General features: G+C 40.5%; 2 protein-coding genes across 5 annotated transcripts; one reads left to right on the top strand and one right to left on the bottom strand.

The window, feature by feature from the left end:
* The first annotated feature begins 1,254 nt into the window (after positions 1–1,254).
* Positions 1,255–9,656, top strand: LOC131017926 (uncharacterized). 4 transcript variants are annotated; one of them, XM_057946663.1, is made up of 4 exons: positions 1,255–1,444; positions 3,039–3,114; positions 4,897–5,957; positions 8,743–9,656. In XM_057946663.1, exons 3-4 carry the CDS (start codon positions 4,898–4,900, stop codon positions 8,763–8,765), a joined length of 1,083 nt encoding a protein of 360 aa, XP_057802646.1. In that variant the 5' UTR covers positions 1,255–1,444; positions 3,039–3,114; position 4,897; the 3' UTR covers positions 8,766–9,656. The 4 variants fall into 4 exon arrangements, 2 of the variants coding, with proteins under 2 accessions (XP_057802646.1, XP_057802648.1); XR_009099930.1 differs by lacking the exon at positions 1,255–1,444 and having other exon boundaries at positions 2,769–3,114; positions 8,743–8,818; positions 9,383–9,656; XM_057946665.1 differs by lacking the exon at positions 1,255–1,444 and having other exon boundaries at positions 2,773–3,114; positions 9,383–9,656.
* A 7,938-nt stretch (positions 9,657–17,594) lies between these two features.
* LOC131017927 (berberine bridge enzyme-like 18) lies at positions 17,595–19,435 on the bottom strand. Its single transcript, XM_057946666.1, has one exon. It carries the CDS (start codon positions 19,366–19,368, stop codon positions 17,746–17,748), a length of 1,623 nt encoding a protein of 540 aa, XP_057802649.1. The 5' UTR covers positions 19,369–19,435; the 3' UTR covers positions 17,595–17,745.
* Positions 19,436–20,299: the final 864 nt, after the last annotated feature.

Consider the following 20,299-nt stretch of genomic DNA (forward strand, 5'->3'; position numbering starts at 1 on the left):
TATCAAAATACAATGAGATCTGTCTTGCAAATTACACCAACATGCGAAGAGATTCAGCCAATGCAATCGTACGTATAAAAAAATAAATATATTATGTATTTATCAAATAATAATTATAATATACATATCATTCAATATTATATATATATAAGTGTTCTGATGTTGATGATGCATTAGCATTTGCTAATTTAGCAATGAGAAAAAAAAAAAAAAAAAAAAACAAGCAAAGGAAGTTACTCTTATAGATCTCATAGACAATCAACATTTATTATTAGAGGTTTGCTAATTTAGCAATGAGGAAAAAAAAAAAAAACAAGCAAAGGAAGTTACTATTATAGATCTCATAGACAATCAACATTTATTATTAGAGGTACTACATTTAAAATATTTCATAAATTCATGATGCATTTCAAAAGTACCTAATCGACTATATCTATAAAATACTCCCTCCGTCCCACAAGAGTGTACATCATTTTTGGTGATACAGATTTTAATAAAATGTTAGATGAGTGTAGTTGAAAAAGTGATTCACTTTATTATAAAATAAGAGTAAAAAATAAGGAGTTAGTGGTGGGGTAGTGTTTAAAAATGACAAATGCACACTCTTATGGATGTCCCAAAATAGAAATAAGGGCACACTCTTATGGGACAGAGGGAGTATTATTTTTTGTCATATATGGTAAATTAAGATTTCTAACTTAAACACTTACTATAATTTAAATAATTTACATTACAAAATTCGATATTACGTAATTATAACAAATTAACAATTATATATTTCTCATAGGGCGAAACATACTCTATTGTAACACCCCGCCTATTTATATTAAATTTAGAATTTTTTTTAAAACTTAGATTAAGATGATTCACGCCGGATATAAAGAAAATAAATTTATTTTTAATTCCAACAAAAATGATTTACAAAAAACATTTGTAAATTTAGTTATTGAATTTATATGCATTGCATATTTATTTAATTTAGCATTCAAGTATTTTCACGAGCTATTTATTTAGCGAACCCTGAAGTATTATTACAGTCCCGGTATTTTATCTTGAGGGATTTTATTAGTTCAATCAACACCCCATCTCACACCATACCCTATGTTCCTAATAGCCACCGTATATCATGATTATTTTTTTTTTATATACATGTCTTATATGCAGACAATTAAATCAATTCATATCTTATCAAATTCTTTTGCTTCCACTTTCTTTTGCTTCCACTCTCTTTTGTTTCCACTTTATTTTGTTTTTATGCTGTCAAATTCCACTTAGCAAATCAGCCAAGCTCTCCCTCACTTATTCCACCAAAATATTTTCGCAAGGCCCCTTCACCAAATTTTTCAATCTGCAGCAAGCTTCTTTCTACAGCAATAAGAATCTAAGTTCTTTTCCTTCTTGATTGTGCAGTAACAACTCCCTAGCAAAGCAAAGAGCTTCAAAGGTTCAATTTTTTTTTAAACCATACACTGCATATCTCTCTCAAATTCTTTACTCTCAAATTCTTTACTCTGCTGAGCTTTTCATCTAAACAATTCATAGCATACAACTCCAGTAAAACCAACACATTCACAAGCATATATGTATGGACCTTGTATATATATATATATATATATATATATATATATATATATATATATTCATGTGTATAGATTTCAGAATTTACAAATCTTTTACTTTTAAAGAATAGATTTGTTTGAAACAAATTCAAGCTTTGAACCGTGTGTGTGTGTGTTGGGTTGAGCGGTGCCGGGATGGCGGCGTGCTCGCTGCCGGCCATCCGGCCGTATAAGAGAGGGCAGGCGGCAGTAGTGGCCTGGCAGCTGCTGCCTGTCGAAGCCAGGAGTTGAGAGAGCAGAGGGAGTTCAGGGAGGCGATGGCGTTTTCGTTGTCGCCAAGGAGGAGAGAGAGCAGGGGGAGAGATCGGTAGTGGAAGAGGGAGGCCAGGGCGCGGCAGCCTTGCTGTTGCTGTCGTCCGACCACGGACGGGGGGGGAGTTCAGGTGGCTGGTCATTGTAGTCGCCGGGCTGATTCCATGAGATTTGAGAGAGAGACGATGGAGGTGGAGAGCTCGGCGGCTATAGCTGCTGTTGCTCGGCCACGGTCGGAGGTAGAGGAGAGTCGGAGTCGGCGGACGGCGGTGGTGGCCGTCTGTTGTGCTCGCTGGAGACCGAAGAGGGCAGCGACCGTGGCTCGCTGCGGCCGCCGGAGGTAGAACCGCGGTGGCGGGTTTGGCGTGAAGAGGGAGAGAGTGAGATATGTGATTGTGTGCGTCTGTGTGTGAGAGGCGAGAGATGGGGGAGAGGGGAGTCAGGGGACGGCGGAGGCGGCGCTACTACCGCCGCCGGAAAAGAAGAAAGGGGGGGGGGAGAGGTTGCCGCTGCGCAGCTGCTTCATGTGTGTGTGAGTGTGACCGAGAGAGAGTGAAAATTTTATTGTATGCGTGTGTGTGTGTGTGCGGCTGGGGGGGGGAAGAAAAAGGGCTAGAGTGTGGGCTAGGGCTTGGTTGGGGAGTGGGCTTCAGTGTTGGGCTGCGATTTTTTTTAAAAGCTTGAGCCGATTTTATTTGTTTTATTTTCAGTTGGGCCATGATTTTTTTTAAATAAATTTGTTGGGCCTTATTTTATTTAAGGACTTTGGACTGCCTTCAATTAATTAAATTTGGCTGTCTTATTTTTTTAATTAATTGAACTATTATTAGTTTGATTAATTTATTTAAAGGATAATTTTTATAATAATATTATATTATTATTATGTGCATATTTTAAGTAATTACTTATTATATGTTAAGCATGACATGATTTGCATTATATTTTGCAATAAGAATATTTATGATTTAATTGGTTTTATTATAATTCCAATTATTAAAGAAATATGAGTAAGAATATTGTTGGTGTTCTTAACTCAAGAGAAATGTTTTCAATTATTTATTCATTAAATTTTGAAAACCCGGCTAAGTGAATCATAGAATATTAAGCACTTCACTATGACTTAAGATTAGATTCAGGAGACCTATTAAGATTATAGATTTCTTGTAGGCTTTGTGGATCGTGAGGACTAGCACTGCTATACCAATTCAGAGTTAAGAATAAACGACAGGCTTTGCCTATTCAGGTGGGCTTATTTTCCAAATGTATGATTTAGCTATTGAGCTTAAATATTTCAATGAAATGAAAACTGTTTATCCAATAAATATTTTTGTGCACTCTGCTCTGTTTAAGGCTCGCATAAGTTAATCGATCGAGGTTCTCTTATGACCTAACACGTTGTTTGAGAATTGTGTACACCTATTAGCTGACTCGGTGGGTTGATCTCCATCGGGCACTAATCATGTATGAGGCGTTATAAGGGTGCTCGACGGGATGTGTTCCGGAGCATTGGGTCCCAAATGGGAGCTTGGCTGGGTTACGCCCTCAGTCCAAGTAAAGCAGGAGTAATGGATCCGTCGGTGGCTAAAAGGTCCGGGATCACAGCGAGTAACGGAAAGGGAGTGTGACAATTGCGCGCAATATAATAAAATGTTTTAACATGCTTAGAAGTTATTTTTGTTTTAAAACCTTCTAAGTCATGTAAAGTATAATTGGATAAACTGCTCTTATGATTATGAAATATTTATAAAAATGCTAGCCCACTAAGTACATTAGTACTTAGCCCAAAATTTCTTTCAAATGTTTTCAGGTTGATTGGTCGGTGCTGACGGGGCAGAGCTGAGGCTAGGGTTCAACTCCGTATTTTGTCTTCCGCTGTTGCACTAGCTCTTATTTGTCTTTTATTTCTCCAACTTAAGACTTTTATGTTAAATTCTGAATTATGTTTCTTATCGAGCTTAAACTCTCAACTTCTAGCTCTATGTTATTAACGTTGGTTATCGGAAGCATGAAACCGAACTTGTGATCCTAAGGCTTAGAATGTTGTTGATTGATTAATATCACTTGATTTTTGTCTTTCTTCACTCAAAGGGCGTTCCCCGACTTTTTATCCTATTATTTGAATCCCACAAGGTTCTTTCCTTGTTTATTTCTATGATTTTAGTCGCACCTCGATTATAGTTTATTCCTTCAAGAATTGGGGTGTGACAGAATGGTATCAGAGCATGAGTTTCCTTTCATGTTTCTGATAACCATAAGCTTTTCAATGACGAGTCTAGAATAGTATCTCTAGACTTCTAAGAAAATTTGTTGACCCTCAGCTCGCCGTCACACTGCCGCAACAAAAGGTACGACTTAAAAATTTCAATGATTTTAAATGCTTTCAAAGTTTTTAAGAAGTGCGCGCTTTCAATGTATGATGTTATATGAATTGCTTATCGCTTTCATATTGTTATTTTGAGCCTTTAACTCATATAACCAATGTATGTATGTATGTCGTGTTTGGGACTACCCGAGCCCTTAACGAATCAATGAATTTATGGTCGAGTTAGATTTCATTAATCTTTCCGGATTAAGAAAATTTTTATGAAAGGGGCATTTATTGTCCATATGTTTAAAGGTTTCAAAAGAAACAAATGATTAAATGAATGAAAAGTTTTATGTTATCGTGTTAGGTCCACTGCCTGTACGATATGAATGATGAGTCTCTTACAAATCGTTTGAGTACTACCCAAGGATACTTTAGAAATGTTAGTCGTGAAAGCTCCGCTTGATCGATTTAAGTAAGGAATGATAAGATAGCAACGTTTAACATAGATATGTTACAACGTAGAAGAAATGTCATGAGATTAAGGTTTCACTTAAGTTATTCCACTTAAGTTTAGATTAGTTTCCACGTAGAACTAGTCTTTCACATGGTTACACTATAGAAGCGATATATCTCGTGTATATCTATATATGTATGTATGTATGTATGTATGTATGCCGAATGAGTCTCTTTGTCTGCTGATTCTCGTCCGTCAATCAGAATGGAAGGTGCACCAAGAGGACGTGGTAGAGGGCGCGGACGTGGCCGTGGGCGCGGTAGGGGATTTGTACCCGAAGAGCCTATTCCACAAGTAGCACCAAATCGCACAGCCGAGGAAAAGTTTCGCAAGGAAAAACCCCCAACGTTTGATGGATTGGGCGAACCTGCGGATGCCGAGAAATGGGTTAGGGCAATAGAACGGATCTTCAACTACATCCGTTGTGACGATGAGGATAAAGTGGCATGCGCAACTTATCAGTTGGTGGACGAAGCTGACTTTTGGTGGGAGTCAGTGAGGCGGACTATGACTGACGAACAGTGGGAGAATTTCACATGGGAAGAATTCAAGGCTGAATTGTATGAGAAGTATATACCAGGATGTTACCGACAAAAGAAACAGAACGAGTTTTGGAATTTGAGACAGAAAACGGGAACTGTGACCGAGTATGATAGAGCCTTCAATCAGCTATCAAGATATGCTCCGACGTTGGTGGACAGCGATGAGAAACGCGCAGAGAAGTTCAGAAACGGACTGCGTCACGAGATAGCGATTTCCCTAGCAAGTCAAGGCGGTCTCACCTACGCGCAGACATTGAGCAGAGCCCTCACTATTGAGTCATTGTTGCCAAGGGAGAAAGGAAAATCCCCCGAACAGTTTGGATTTGTACCATCTCAAGATGGTAGTAAGGGAAAGAGAAAATGGAATGAAGGGACTGGTGGAAACATTGGAAATGGGAAGAAACCATGGACGGCAAATCAAAATCAGAATCAACATCAGAACCCACAACCTCAAGCAATAGTTCAAACTCCTTGCCCAAAATGTCAAAAACTCCATCCGGGAGAATGTCTGAAAGGAATGAACGTCTGCTATAACTGCGGAGAGGCCGGGCATTATGTCTCGACATGCCCAAAGAAGGGAGGAGGAGCACCCCAACAACAAAATCCTGGAAACCAACAACGACAAAACCAAGGTCCTAGAGGAAATCAGAACCAACCACGATACGCTAGGGCCTATGCCCTTAACCAACACCGAGCAGCAGGAGATCACGGAAACCTGGCAGGTACGATTAATGTTTTCGACATGTCGATTATAGCTCTATTCAATATTGGAGTATCCTATTCTTCCATTTCATATGTTGCTTGTAAGAAATTAGAATTTACGCTATAATCGTCCGTAACAACGATAAAAGTTAGTACAACTGACGATGAAAGACTGCTACTAAGGACGTCACCGCGAACTCAGAGCTCGATATAGGCGCCGAAACATTTTGACATACTTACATGTTATTCCTATGATAGAAATTGACGCAATCCTCGAATTGGTTGACTTACTCAAGTCAGCGCCACGATACTTTTAACAAGAGAAAGATCCCTCTTCAATCTTCAGGAGAGGACGAGACAAGTTTCCACGACATAACGACGTACCAGAGTTTGAGGAAAATTTTCTAGTTTGCTAAACGATGTCGCGCTGTTAGGGAATTAAGTACGTATATGATTTAGTGCCGCACAAGAGTTGAGTGGAATGAAAGTCTAGTATCCAAACTAGATGACCCAGATATGCAATTTCGAGGACGAAATTTTTATAAGGAGGGAGGAATGTAACACCCCGCCTATTTATATTAAATTTAGAATTTTTTTAAAACTTAGATTAAGATGATTCACGCCGGATATAAAGAAAATAAATTTATTTTTAATTCCAACAAAAATGATTTACAAAAAAACATTTGTAAATTTAGTTATTGAATTTATATGCATTGCATATTTATTTAATTTAGCATTCAAGTATTTTCACGAGCTATTTATTTAGCGAACCCTGAAGTATTATTACAGTCCCGGTATTTTATCTTGAGGGATTTTATTAGTTCAATCAACACCCCATCTCACACCATACCCTATGTTCCTAATAGCCACCGTATATCATGATTATTTTTTTATACATGTCTTATATGCAGACAATTAAATCAATTCATATCTTATCAAATTCTTTTGCTTCCACTTTCTTTTGCTTCCACTCTCTTTTGTTTCCACTTTATTTTGTTTTTATGCTGTCAAATTCCACTTAGCAAATCAGCCAAGCTCTCCCTCACTTATTCCACCAAAATATTTTCGCAAGGCCCCTTCACCAAATTTTTCAATCTGCAGCAAGCTTCTTTCTACAGCAATAAGAATCTAAGTTCTTTTCCTTCTTGATTGTGCAGTAACAACTCCCTAGCAAAGCAAAGAGCTTCAAAGGTTCAATTTTTTTTTAAACCATACACTGCATATCTCTCTCAAATTCTTTACTCTCAAATTCTTTACTCTGCTGAGCTTTTCATCTAAACAATTCATAGCATACAACTCCAGTAAAACCAACACATTCACAAGCATATATGTATGGACCTTGTATATATATATATATATATATATATATATATATATATATATATTCATGTGTATAGATTTCAGAATTTACAAATCTTTTACTTTTAAAGAATAGATTTGTTTGAAACAAATTCAAGCTTTGAACCGTGTGTGTGTGTGTTGGGTTGAGCGGTGCCGGGATGGCGGCGTGCTCGCTGCCGGCCATCCGGCCGTATAAGAGAGGGCAGGCGGCAGTAGTGGCCTGGCAGCTGCTGCCTGTCGAAGCCAGGAGTTGAGAGAGCAGAGGGAGTTCAGGGAGGCGATGGCGTTTTCGTTGTCGCCAAGGAGGAGAGAGAGCAGGGGGAGAGATCGGTAGTGGAAGAGGGAGGCCAGGGCGCGGCAGCCTTGCTGTTGCTGTCGTCCGACCACGGACGGGGGGGGAGTTCAGGTGGCTGGTCATTGTAGTCGCCGGGCTGATTCCATGAGATTTGAGAGAGAGACGATGGAGGTGGAGAGCTCGGCGGCTATAGCTGCTGTTGCTCGGCCACGGTCGGAGGTAGAGGAGAGTCGGAGTCGGCGGACGGCGGTGGTGGCCGTCTGTTGTGCTCGCTGGAGACCGAAGAGGGCAGCGACCGTGGCTCGCTGCGGCCGCCGGAGGTAGAACCGCGGTGGCGGGTTTGGCGTGAAGAGGGAGAGAGTGAGATATGTGATTGTGTGCGTCTGTGTGTGAGAGGCGAGAGATGGGGGAGAGGGGAGTCAGGGGACGGCGGAGGCGGCGCTACTACCGCCGCCGGAAAAGAAGAAAGGGGGGGAGAGGTTGCCGCTGCGCAGCTGCTTCATGTGTGTGTGAGTGTGACCGAGAGAGAGTGAAAATTTTTTTGTATGCGTGTGTGTGTGTGTGCGGCTGGGGGGGGGAAAGAAAAAGGGCTAGAGTGTGGGCTAGGGCTTGGTTGGGGAGTGGGCTTCAGTGTTGGGCCGGGTTTTAATTAGTGTTGGGCTGCGATTTTATTTTAAAAGCTTGAGCCGATTTTATTTGTTTTATTTTCAGTTGGGCCATGATTTTTTTTAAATAAATTTGTTGGGCCTTATTTTATTTAAGGACTTTGGACTGCCTTCAATTAATTAAATTTGGCTGTCTTATTTTTTTTAATTAATTGAACTATTATTAGTTTGATTAATTTATTTAAAGGATAATTTTTATAATAATATTATATTATTATTATGTGCATATTTTAAGTAATTACTTATTATATGTTAAGCATGACATGATTTGCATTATATTTTGCAATAAGAATATTTATGATTTAATTGGTTTTATTATAATTCCAATTATTAAAGAAATATGAGTAAGAATATTGTTGGTGTTCTTAACTCAAGAGAAATGTTTTCAATTATTTATTCATTAAATTTTGAAAACCCGGCTAAGTGAATCATAGAATATTAAGCACTTCACTATGACTTAAGATTAGATTCAGGAGACCTATTAAGATTATAGATTTCTTGTAGGCTTTGTGGATCGTGAGGACTAGCACTGCTATACCAATTCAGAGTTAAGAATAAACGACAGGCTTTGCCTATTCAGGTGGGCTTATTTTCCAAATGTATGATTTAGCTATTGAGCTTAAATATTTCAATGAAATGAAAACTGTTTATCCAATAAATATTTTTGTGCACTCTGCTCTGTTTAAGGCTCGCATAAGTTAATCGATCGAGGTTCTCTTATGACCTAACACGTTGTTTGAGAATTGTGTACACCTATTAGCTGACTCGGTGGGTTGATCTCCATCGGGCACTAATCATGTATGAGGCGTTATAAGGGTGCTCGACGGGATGTGTTCCGGAGCATTGGGTCCCAAATGGGAGCTTGGCTGGGTTACGCCCTCAGTCCAAGTAAAGCAGGAGTAATGGATCCGTCGGTGGCTAAAAGGTCCGGGATCACAGCGAGTAACGGAAAGGGAGTGTGACAATTGCGCGCAATATAATAAAATGTTTTAACATGCTTAGAAGTTATTTTTGTTTTAAAACCTTCTAAGTCATGTAAAGTATAATTGGATAAACTGCTCTTATGATTATGAAATATTTATAAAAATGCTAGCCCACTAAGTACATTAGTACTTAGCCCAAAATTTCTTTCAAATGTTTTCAGGTTGATTGGTCGGTGCTGACGGGGCAGAGCTGAGGCTAGGGTTCAACTCCGTATTTTGTCTTCCGCTGTTGCACTAGCTCTTATTTGTCTTTTATTTCTCCAACTTAAGACTTTTATGTTAAATTCTGAATTATGTTTCTTATCGAGCTTAAACTCTCAACTTCTAGCTCTATGTTATTAACGTTGGTTATCGGAAGCATGAAACCGAACTTGTGATCCTAAGGCTTAGAATGTTGTTGATTGATTAATATCACTTGATTTTTGTCTTTCTTCACTCAAAGGGCGTTCCCCGACTTTTTATCCTATTATTTGAATCCCACAAGGTTCTTTCCTTGTTTATTTCTATGATTTTAGTCGCACCTCGATTATAGTTTATTCCTTCAAGAATTGGGGTGTGATATCTATATACTATAGAGGATTAAGCACAAAAGCGTACATAGAAATGCACTTATGACGACGCTCAAGTCTTTAAAATTCGATCAACGGGGAAATCTAAAAAACAATCCAAAAAACGCAACCAATGAAAAACATCGATGTTGGAGAAAAGAAGAGCCAACTCAAGACGAAGAAATGAAACATTCACCCGAGAAATAAAAAAAATGCGTCTAGAAAGAAATTGCAGTCTACATACCACAAAAGAAAAAGAAGAGTAGCCAAAAAAAAGTTTGATGACAACATTGAAATTACAAGTGACAACGATCTGCCACTGAACAACATTCTATTGCAAACCAACAATAAGAAGAAAAGATCCTCAATCGTTAAAATCAAATAAGAAAAGATTTAAAATTCGTCATGCTCCGTACTTAGATAATTTAGGATATTTTTCATAGGTCTTTTTGCTTTTTTATTTAGACGTATATTATGAATATTACTTTCTTATATTTAAATTTATTCATTGAATTAGGGTTCGGCATCCATTGATGGATGAGAGCAGACGAAAAACCCTAGTTTGATAACCCTAGTTTTTCGCTTGTGATGTTGCCGCCGGCGGGTGATCCCGGTGGTGTTTCTCCCTCTCGGACGTCGGGAAAGATGCTACAGCAACACACGTTGGATCTTTCCATTGTGAACTTCCCTCTCCTTACTTCTTCTTGTGAAGGTTTTTCGAACCCTAGGCCTAGACCTCAGATTTTGGTTACTGCCGAGTCCTTGCAAACTCACGCTACCAGTTCGGTTGAGAGAACGGCTGCGGAGATTACGGCTCCGGCGACAGCGACAGAATCTGATGAAAACACGCTGGCAGGCGATGGTTTTCACGATGAGAATGAAAAAGCTACTGAAGCGCAGCGTTCTTATGCGATAGTTACTGCCCCTAAACCGGTGAGGAGACCAGAGGTTTTTGCTCATCGATTCACTGCTTTACGTGCTCATGCTTCTGATCAGGGTTTTACTTTAAATTTGCCTTCGGAATTCTGTAAAACTCGCGTGGAGGAGTATAAGTTTTCTCTTATAGGAAGGTTACTTCTCAAGAAAGGAGACAAGCCACGCTCTACTTTGGATTTGAAACATGAACTTCAAGGTATCTGGAAGCTTTCTTCCGATTGGAAATTGATACCTATGTGTAAGGGGTTCTATACTCTTAAATTTCAAAACATGGAAGATAAGAAGGCTGTGAAAACTCGGACCCTTTGGGAGTTGTCGCATGGTTCGTTTCGCCTGAGGGAATGGGTTAAAGGATTTAACCCTTACAAGGAAATTTCTTCACTCTGTCATGTCTGGGTTCGGGTTTATTATCTTCCTGTGGAGTTTTGGCACCCGGAAGTCTTTACTGCGATAGGTAACGTTATTGGAACGACTATCAAAATGGATGGACCTTCCGCTTACGGGGACGTTGGGCATTTTGCTCGTTTGCTTGTAGAAGTGGATCTTGCGCTTCTGTTACAGGAGTATATGCATGTGCAGGATGACGATGCTTCTTACTACGTCGAATTCTACTACGAATAGTTGCCGCTTTACTGCTCTCATTGCAAAATCACTGGTCACAGCATGGATAAGTGCAGGAAAGTTAATAAGCCTAGCAATGATAAAAAAACGGAGGATAATGTTGAGGTTGTCAATGGATCTAAAAAGTCTGCGGAGGTGAATCACGATAAGCATTCTTTGGCAAAGATGCAGGGAGATGGTTTTCAAAATGCAAAGAAGGTTTCTCACTGGAAGCCTAAAGAGATTGATCCTACTACTGCTAGCAATGGTTTTGCTGTTCTTGAGGATGAGGAACGAATGGAGAGAGAGGTTTCTGGCTCGGAATTATTAGCGGCGGTTCTTAAACCTATCGATGAGGATAATAGAGAAGGTATTGTTGAAGATTTATTTTCGGATGAGGAAGATTCTCAGACAGAAGAATTCAGCCCCCGTTCTAGGACTGAGGACAACATTAATAATGTGGATTTACAGCAGAAGTTTTTGAAATCTTCTTGTGTTCAGAATGTGGAAGAGGAGGTTAGGCAGGAGAGATCTGGTCGGTCGTCGCCGGAGAGATCTGTACACGCTGGGAAGGATGGTTTTCAGCAGTGGGAGACAGATGAAGGACAATGGGTGGCTGTGCAGCAGAGGACGCCGGTGAATGGGCATCAGTCGGAGCAGACTGCTCACTTCTCGGATGGGCAGCAGCCGAGTGTGGAGCAGTTGGTGGTTGTGCAGCAGAGGACGCCGGTGAATGGGCATCAGTCGGAGCAGACTGCTCATTTCTCGGATGGGCAGCAGCCGAGTGTGGAGCAGCAGAGATCGCCAGAGATGTTAAAGCAACCTTCTCCTGTGGTTTTGCAGCAGGAGAGGGCTGCCCAGCAGCCCTTAACTCATTTATCCTCGGAAGTGCAGCAGTTGAGGGTAGAACATGAGGAGGAGTTGGATGATGGCAAAAAGAAAAGTCTCGATAACCAAATAAAAGTGCAGCGTTTGACTTCTTCGATTTCGCAGGTCCCGGAGCAGACTAAGAGGCCAAGAGGGTGACCTCCTAAATCTGAGTAGATTCGAAAGCCCCATATGGATGATAGTATTAAAAGGCGGCTTAGGAAGCCTCCTGAGGCATCAAATCCCAATTCGGAACGGATTCTTCAAAATAAACTAAAAACCTCTTACGATGCAGGTCACAATCCTAGAGATTACGTGGTGGATAGAGGTGGATCTTCCAGTGCTCGGTCCATGAGCAATATTGCTTCGCAAAGTTGGGCGGACGAAGTGGAAGCGGGTAATGTTGTTTCCAGTCATATTTCTTAGTTTTGATGAATATGCTTTCTTGGAATGTTCGTGGTCTTACGGATGAATCTAAGAATCTCCTTTGGGAGCATTGTCGTACTTTTTCTCCGATTTTTGTTGGTATTATTGAGCCGAAATCGGATTTTAAGAAGACTAATCTCAGTTTTTGGTCTTCGATTAATTTGGTACCTGGTCATCAAAATATTCGGCAGGACAGGTGCTCAAATATTTGGGTTTTCCATCATCCTACTGTGATTTTCACTTTGGTTTTCTCGTCGGAACAGGCGATCATTGCGGATTGTTTTTGGAATTCTATGAATTTTCGGGTGGCTGTGGTTCATGGGGCGTCTAATCATGTTGAGAGGAGATCTCTTTGGTCGGATCTCATTAGATTCTCTAATGGAAATATGGTGATTTTGGGGGATTTTAATGCCGTTAAAGGAGCGCATGAGAGGATTAGCAGTCGTATGCCTGATCGGACTTCCTATCGTGAGTTCTGTGATTTCATTGATGATATTGGCTTTATTGAGTCTTCTACCGTTGGTCTCCGGTATACTTGGTCTGGTCGTCGTTTTATGCCGAGACATGTGGAATATTTTCTTGATCGGGCCCTATACTCGGAGTCGTTCGCTAATTTGTGGCACTCCATTCATACTCAAAATTTGGCGCGTATTACTTCAGATCATTCTCCGATTGTGGTTCAGTGCTGTTTACCGCCCCAAACGAGACATAGATTTTTTAGATTTTTGAATATGTGGGCTATGCATCCTGATTTTCTGGGCATTGTGGAGGAATCCTGGAGCCAGGATACCAGGATTTTGTGCCCGATTTATAAGGTGATGGTTAAGCTAAAACGGCTTAAACGTGAGCTGCAGTCTTGGAATAAAAGCTCGTTTGGACATGTTGATACGTTGGTGGCTGAGACTCAGAAGGACTTAATGAATATTCAGATGGATATCTCTTTGCACGGTTATACGGAGGAGTTATTTGACAAGGAGGTGCAGGCTCAGGCCAAAATCAATGTTGCTCTGTCTCGAAAAAATTGTTTGCTGCAGCAAAAAAACCGCGTTAAGTGGTTGACTGATGGTGATAGAAATACTGAATTTTTCCATGCTATGCTTCGTTATAAGCATAAACCTCGTGTTATCTCGCATCTTTTGATTGACAGGAACAGAGAGTCGAACCAGGATAAAATTGGTGATCACATCGTTGACTATTTCACGACTCTTTTTTCTGAGGATAGCGGTTCGGATGCTGGTATTGAGGCTGTTGAGGCTGTTATTGATCCAGTTATTTCTGATGTCCATAATGATGTTCTCTCAGCTATTCCTTCTGATGAAGAGATTACTGCTGCTGTTTTCAGTATGGATTCGGATAGTTCCCCTGGCCCTGATGGTTTTTCTGGGAAGTTTTATCGGGTTTGTTGGGATATTATCAAGCATGACATTTGGGTTGCGGTTCGTACGTTCTTTATTTGTTCGTATCTCTCTTCGGGGTGTAATTCGAGTACGCTGGTTCTCATACCCAAGAAGAAGAATGTCGTTTCGGTTTCTGATCTTAGGCCTATTGTTCTTTCTAATTTCTTGTTCAAGATCATCTCGAAAGTGCTGGCTTCTAGACTCAGTGTGATTGCGGCCATCTACGTCTCTCAGAATCAATTTGGTTTTATTAGTGGTCGTTCTATTCATGACTGTATTCTGATGGGATCGGAAGGTTATAATTGTATGAAGCGTACGAGTAGAGGTCAGAATATGGCTTGTAAAATTGATATTCGCAAAGCTTTTGATACTTTTCGTTGGGATTTTCTATTGAATGTTCTTAGAGCTAGTGGGTTTGATGGGCGTTTTATTGGCTGGATTAAGATCATCCTGGATTCGGCTCGGCTTTCTATTCTTTATAATGGTAAGCTTCGTGGTTATTTTGGCTGCTCACGTGGCTTTAGACAGGGTGATCCTCTTTCTCCCATTCTTTTTGGGATTGCTGAGGATGTTTTGAGCGCTCTTTTTCATAATTGTGTTACTTCTGGTCATCTCATTCCCATGACTGTGACTCGCTCTCAGTCTTTTCCCACACATCTTCTCTATGCGGATGATATTTTGGTGTTCTGTAAAGCTTCTGTCATGAATGCGAAGACGATTAAGAAAATTCTTGATTACTACAGTTGGGTGTCTGGGCAGGTCTGCAGTGCGGAAAAGTCTCATATTTATTTCTCGGCTAAAGTTCACACCGTGACTAAACGTTCCATTTTGAGGGAGTTGAGCTTTGTTAATGGGGCAGCTCCGTTTACTTACTTGGGGGTCCCGATCTTTGAGGGACGTGTCAAGGCTTCTTACTTCAGGCCGATTTATGATCGAATTGTAGCGAAGTTCTCTAGATGGCGTGGGAGGCTTCTTTCTATGGCGGGTCGTCTTTGTCTGGTCAAGTAGGTCATTCAGAGTTCTATTACACATTCTATGATGGTGTATAAATGGCCTAGATCTTTGCTTAAAGAGTTAGATGAGAAATGCCGTAATTTTATTTGGACTGGTGATGTTAGAACGACGCCATATTGTTCAGTGAGTTGGAGTCGCGTTTGTGCCACTAAGGAAGAGGGGGGTCTTGGAGTTCGATCTTTCTCTTTAATGAACAAATGCTTTTTAATGAAGATGGCTTGGAAGCTTATATGTGGTAAGGGCTTCGGTTTTCCGATGTTGCATGGCCGTTATTTGGACGATTTTAGCCAGGTGAGATGTAATTCCATTTCTTCTTCTGTTTGGCTCGGACTGAAGGAGGAGGTGAGTGATCTTGTTGATAACTCTTATTGCTACATCGGGGATGGAACGACCACGAACTTTTGGTGTGATGACTGGTTGGGTTACAAGATTAGTGATAAATGCAAAATTCCTCATTATGTTGCGGATCTTCTTGCTCACTCTGTGGCTGATTATTTTTATGATGGTGTCTGGCATTTCACTCAGGAGTTTATTAATAATTATCCTGAGATTGTTGGGGACATTTTGATTCTTCCTATTGGTGAGGATTCTGATACTCGGTATTGGAAGCCTTCTCTGCATGGTACGGTCACTGCTGCGCTTGCGTTTACTAACAATTGTCATAGGTTTCCTCGTGTCAGCTGGGGTTCTTGGATTTGGAAACCGTATATCTCTGTTAGACGGTCTTTGATATGTTGGCGAATTCTGCATGATAGACTTCCTACTTATGATCGTTTGATTAGACATGGTATGATTATGCCCAATCACTGTGTTTTTTGTTTTGCTTCTGGCGAAACTATGGATCACATTCTCTGGTCTTGCAGCCGTGTTCAGCCTATTTGGATGGAGTTCTTGAGCTGGTTCCAGCTAACTGGGGTTGTTGTTGCCATTGACATTCACAGCTTTTTAGTCGGGGCTTGGGGCTATAAGTTTAGTTCTCAGCTGGATAGTTTTTGGAGAGCTGGCATCATTGCTATTTTATGGGCTATCTGGATTCAAAGGAATTCCTGCATTTATGACAATAAAAGTTTTGATCATAGGCGGATCATCCATATCGTCAAGGTTTCTTTTAAGGAGATGGAGAATAATTTTAAGCTTGGTCATATGGATAATTCTTGGAAAGATTATACTATTCTCAGAGCCATTGGTGTTGCTACTCGTGCGGCTCCTCCACCGGAGTTTATCAATGTTCATTGGTGGCCTCCGGTGTCTCCTTGGATTAAAGTTAACACGGATGGTTCTGCGATGGGAGCTCCGGGTAATATTGGTGCTGGTGGGGTCTTTCGTGATAACTTTAGTTGGGTTCGTGGCTGCTTTCATTATAAAGGAGAAGTGGGCTTTGCCTTTGAAGCGGAGCTTCTTGCGGTCATCAAAGCCATTCTTATTGCTCATGATAAGGGATGGAATTATTTATGGATTGAGTCGGATTCGATGTATATCGTTCACTTGCTTAAGGAGCGATCCACTGCTGTGCCTTGGCGTTTTGTTGCTTTATGGAATAAGGTTCTTCGTCTTCTTCCTGCTTTTTGTCTTCAGGTTTCTCACATTTTTCGTGAGGGTAACAAAGTGGCAGATATTATGGCAAATTATAGCAGAGAGGAGGGTTGGTGGCCTTATGCTATTGAGGATATTAAAATAGCTGTAAGTCTTGATATGGCTACTCATAGTCACATTCGTTTGAGATGATGGATTTGTTTTGGTGGTCGTGGTGTGGGAACGTCTTATATGGCTTTTTACAGTTTTCTGGTACGCTAGATTCTGGGTCATATAAGGTCGGGTTCCATTAGTTGCGTCGTGGCGTTTATTTTGCTGGCGACAGGAGTTCTTTGGCGAGGCGTTTGGTTTTGCCTTTATTTCCGTCGTTTCCTTTGTTGATGATGGCGGGGACGCCTTCTTTCTTGAGCTATCTCTGTTGTTGCATAGGCCTTCTGGCTGTTTGGTTTCTTCTTCCTGTTTTTTGCGTCTCGGGGCTTGTTTTTCCTCTTGCCTTTTTACTTTGTTTCGGCTCTGTTTCCGTCTGTGTTCTCTTTTTGGGGATTAGGGCCAGGTTTACTTCAGGGCGATGGTTAGGCCGGAGTTCTGGAAGTAGTCCTTTCCGCTCTTTTCTCTTTTGTGTGTTTTCGTCTCTAGACGAGTACTCTTTTTCCTCTTCAAGGTTTTTCCCACTGGGTTTTCTTTGAAGAGGTTTTAATGAGGCTCGGCCCTTAGTCTGCTTCTCTGTGCTTTCAAGGGTTTTTAGGTTTTTTCTTTTTCTTTTTCTTAATAAATCCGCATTTTAATAATTTAAATTTATTCATTAATAGTTTCATTTATTCATTTTTTAAATTTCAATTATAATAAAATGAATAAGTCAATTTAATAAATATAATTAATTAATAAAAATATTCAAAACTATATAATAATATTTATGTATTTTATTTTCATAGTATAAAATCACATGTGTTAAACGTGCATCGCACGTTCTTACTGCTAGTATTAGTAAAATTAAATAAATATATAAAAGTTGCACATCCATATATAAAGGATAATTGTCAAATAAACAAAAGTTTGAAGTAATAGAAGATTTGGATATAAAATCTTTTTGATAGATTAGGGTGACAAATAAATGTATATCAAATAAATTTATTTTATAAATATATCACAAAGGTAAAATAGGCAATTCACAAGTTGTGCCTTAGGTTCTTTAGGCTCTATAGGTTATATCGATGAACTGTTGAATCTATTTTCTAAATACGATACCAAGGGTGGAATACTTTGCTCGTTTCTGAAAAAGTTTGAGGGGTCAATTTTGGTCTTCACACCAACTAATCTTCTGAAATTGTTCTTAAAATATTTGAGGCCCCAAACACTAGCCTGATCGTAAGTGGTAATACTACTGTCTTGAGTGTTGCTCCCAATATCAAGATCTCTGTAGTTGAAGTAAGCAGCCCTGGGATTTTGGGTGACATAGCGTGCCATGAAGCTGTAGAAGCCTCTGATCCAATCAAGATGCGCTTGTGATTCTGATGGGTTGTCCCATACCACGACATAGAAGATCATGAATATATTTCCGTTACGATGAGGGAACGGCGTTTCGGAGTCGGAGATTGTATTGAAAACTCCCCCGTAAGGACTGAACTGCAGCTGAGCCTGAGAACCTTCTTCTTCTAGAAGGAACCGCCATATCTCTCTCAGACCCTTCACCGGGATGGGAGCACTCACGTAGTCTGATTTCCCTTTGAAGTAGGTTATGGCGCCGTAGATGCCCTGCGGCGTGCGGTCCAGCAAAACGTCTACTGTCCTATTCTCAAATCCGGCGAAGAAGAGATGAGATTCTACCCAGCTCATCTCCATGCAATCTTTCTCGGTTAATCCCAGCTCTGGAAACTGCTCCTCCATTATTGGCATGAGGTCGCCAATCCTTCCCAGATACAGCGTCGTGAACGAAGCTGAGATTGTACGAGAGTTGCTGGGAGCCAAGAAAAGCCTGAGCAGGAGATTCTCGTCGACCTTGTCGGCGATGTATTGCCATTTATTTACTATATCAGTCGCGTTTTCTTCTAAAGTTCGTGTCACGTTGAAAACGGTGACCGTTTCCGGGACACTGACTAGCGTCACCTTGAATTCTAGAACAATCCCGAAGCTTGTGCCGCCGCCACCTCGGATGGCCCAAAACAGATCTTCTCCCATGCTGCTCCTGTCCAGGATTTCGCCGTCGGCATTGATCAGTTTGGCGTCCACGATGTGGTCCGATGCGATGGAATGTTTGCGTGACATCATACTGTACCCTCCGCCACTGAAGTGGCCGCCCACGCCCACCGTCGGGCAAGCCCCCGCCGGGAAACCAAGAGTCTTGCTTTTTAGGGAGATTGTGTAGTAGAGTTCGCCGAGGGTTGCACCGGCCTGCACCCATGCAGTTTTCGCCTTGTCGTTGACGGTTACTGATCGGAAGTTTCTCATGTCGATGATCATGAAAGGCGTTGATGCAGATGTGTAGGAAAGGCCTTCGTAGTCGTGGCCGCCACTCTTGACTCTGATCTGCAGGCCGAGTTTCCGGGAGCAGAAGACTGCTGCCTGGATTTCGGACACATAGAATGGAGTGACGATGAGATCAGGTTTCTCCGGTGAGGTGGTAGCTGCCCGTAGATTTTGGGTCAGCAGAAGAGATGCATATGTTGCATTTTGAGGGGTGTAGATTATATCAGTATCTAAGTTTGAGAGTTGGAATTGATGGATTAGACATTCCAGAAAATCATGATTGTTAGATGTAGAAGTTCCCAAAAGTAACAAGTTTGCGAAAATTAAGAAAAGGAATGTAAAAGTGCAATTAAGAGACGACATTGCACTACAAGAAATAGTAGTATTAATTGTGAGAAACTTATGTTATAAATTTGTTATATTTATAGTTTTTATATGTGAGGAAATTTAATATCATTACATTAAATTTTGTGTATGTTGTGAAAGGCTCAAATCTTTTACAGACTTCTGGTGCACTACAGTCAGCTGGGTTCAGAGGTGAGTCTAGGATTCGTTGGTTTGGATTCTCATGGTTCTTTCTTTTTGGAGTTTTTGCTTTGTCAATACTCTTTTTTCTTTCTTTTCTCTATCCTATGTAATAGATTGGTACTCTTTTTCTTTTATTGGTATTTTTCATTTTGGATTTTTTTTTTTTTTTGACTTGGGGGAGTTGAGGAGGGGGAGCAGTGGGGTTTGGACCCGGGACATCACTGTTCTCACACAAGATATTATGATGAGGCTTGATTCTTAGTCTGTGTTCTTGCGCTTTCAAGGGTGATTTTTTTTTTTTTAATAAAATTTCTATTTCAACAAGTAATAAAGCGAAAATAAAATATTGTTAGATAATACACCTGCAAATACTAATTTTAAGATTACATGATCTCAAGAAATGGGACCAATTTGCAAATTGGTTATGCAAAAAATTGGTCCCAACCCCATGTGATGAATTGAATATCAAAATTATGATATTGGTCCCAACCCCATGTGACATTTGGATATCGACCATGTGATGAATTGAATATCAAAATTATGATTTTATATGATTTTAAAAATTGGGTGAAATAGATGGTGTTTGATGGATAACAAAGCCAACTTGCATGAAAATGACTCATCATAAGATCAAGAGCGGTCGAAACAACGAGAAACCACATCCATCCATTTCTGACAGAGAGTGGCCAAATTGAAAGGAGTATTGGGGTCGGGATGATCAGGGCCGGCCCTGGGCATAGGCGAGGGGTGCGACCGCCTAGGGCCC

This window comes from Salvia miltiorrhiza, chromosome 3, assembly GCF_028751815.1.
Source record: "Salvia miltiorrhiza cultivar Shanhuang (shh) chromosome 3, IMPLAD_Smil_shh, whole genome shotgun sequence".
NCBI lineage: Eukaryota > Viridiplantae > Streptophyta > Magnoliopsida > Lamiales > Lamiaceae > Salvia > Salvia miltiorrhiza.

Excerpts from the sequence above, each read along its gene's own strand:
- LOC131017926 (XM_057946663.1), top strand. The coding sequence starts at position 4,898 with ATGGAAGGTGCACCAAGAGGACGTGGTAGAGGGCGCGGACGTGGCCGT. Across the intron at positions 5,958-8,742 it reads AGATCACGGAAACCTGGCAG|GCTTTGTGGATCGTGAGGAC; the intron begins GTACGATTAATG and ends GATTTCTTGTAG.
- LOC131017927 (XM_057946666.1), bottom strand. The coding sequence starts at position 19,368 with ATGTCGTCTCTTAATTGCACTTTTACATTCCTTTTCTTAATTTTCGCA.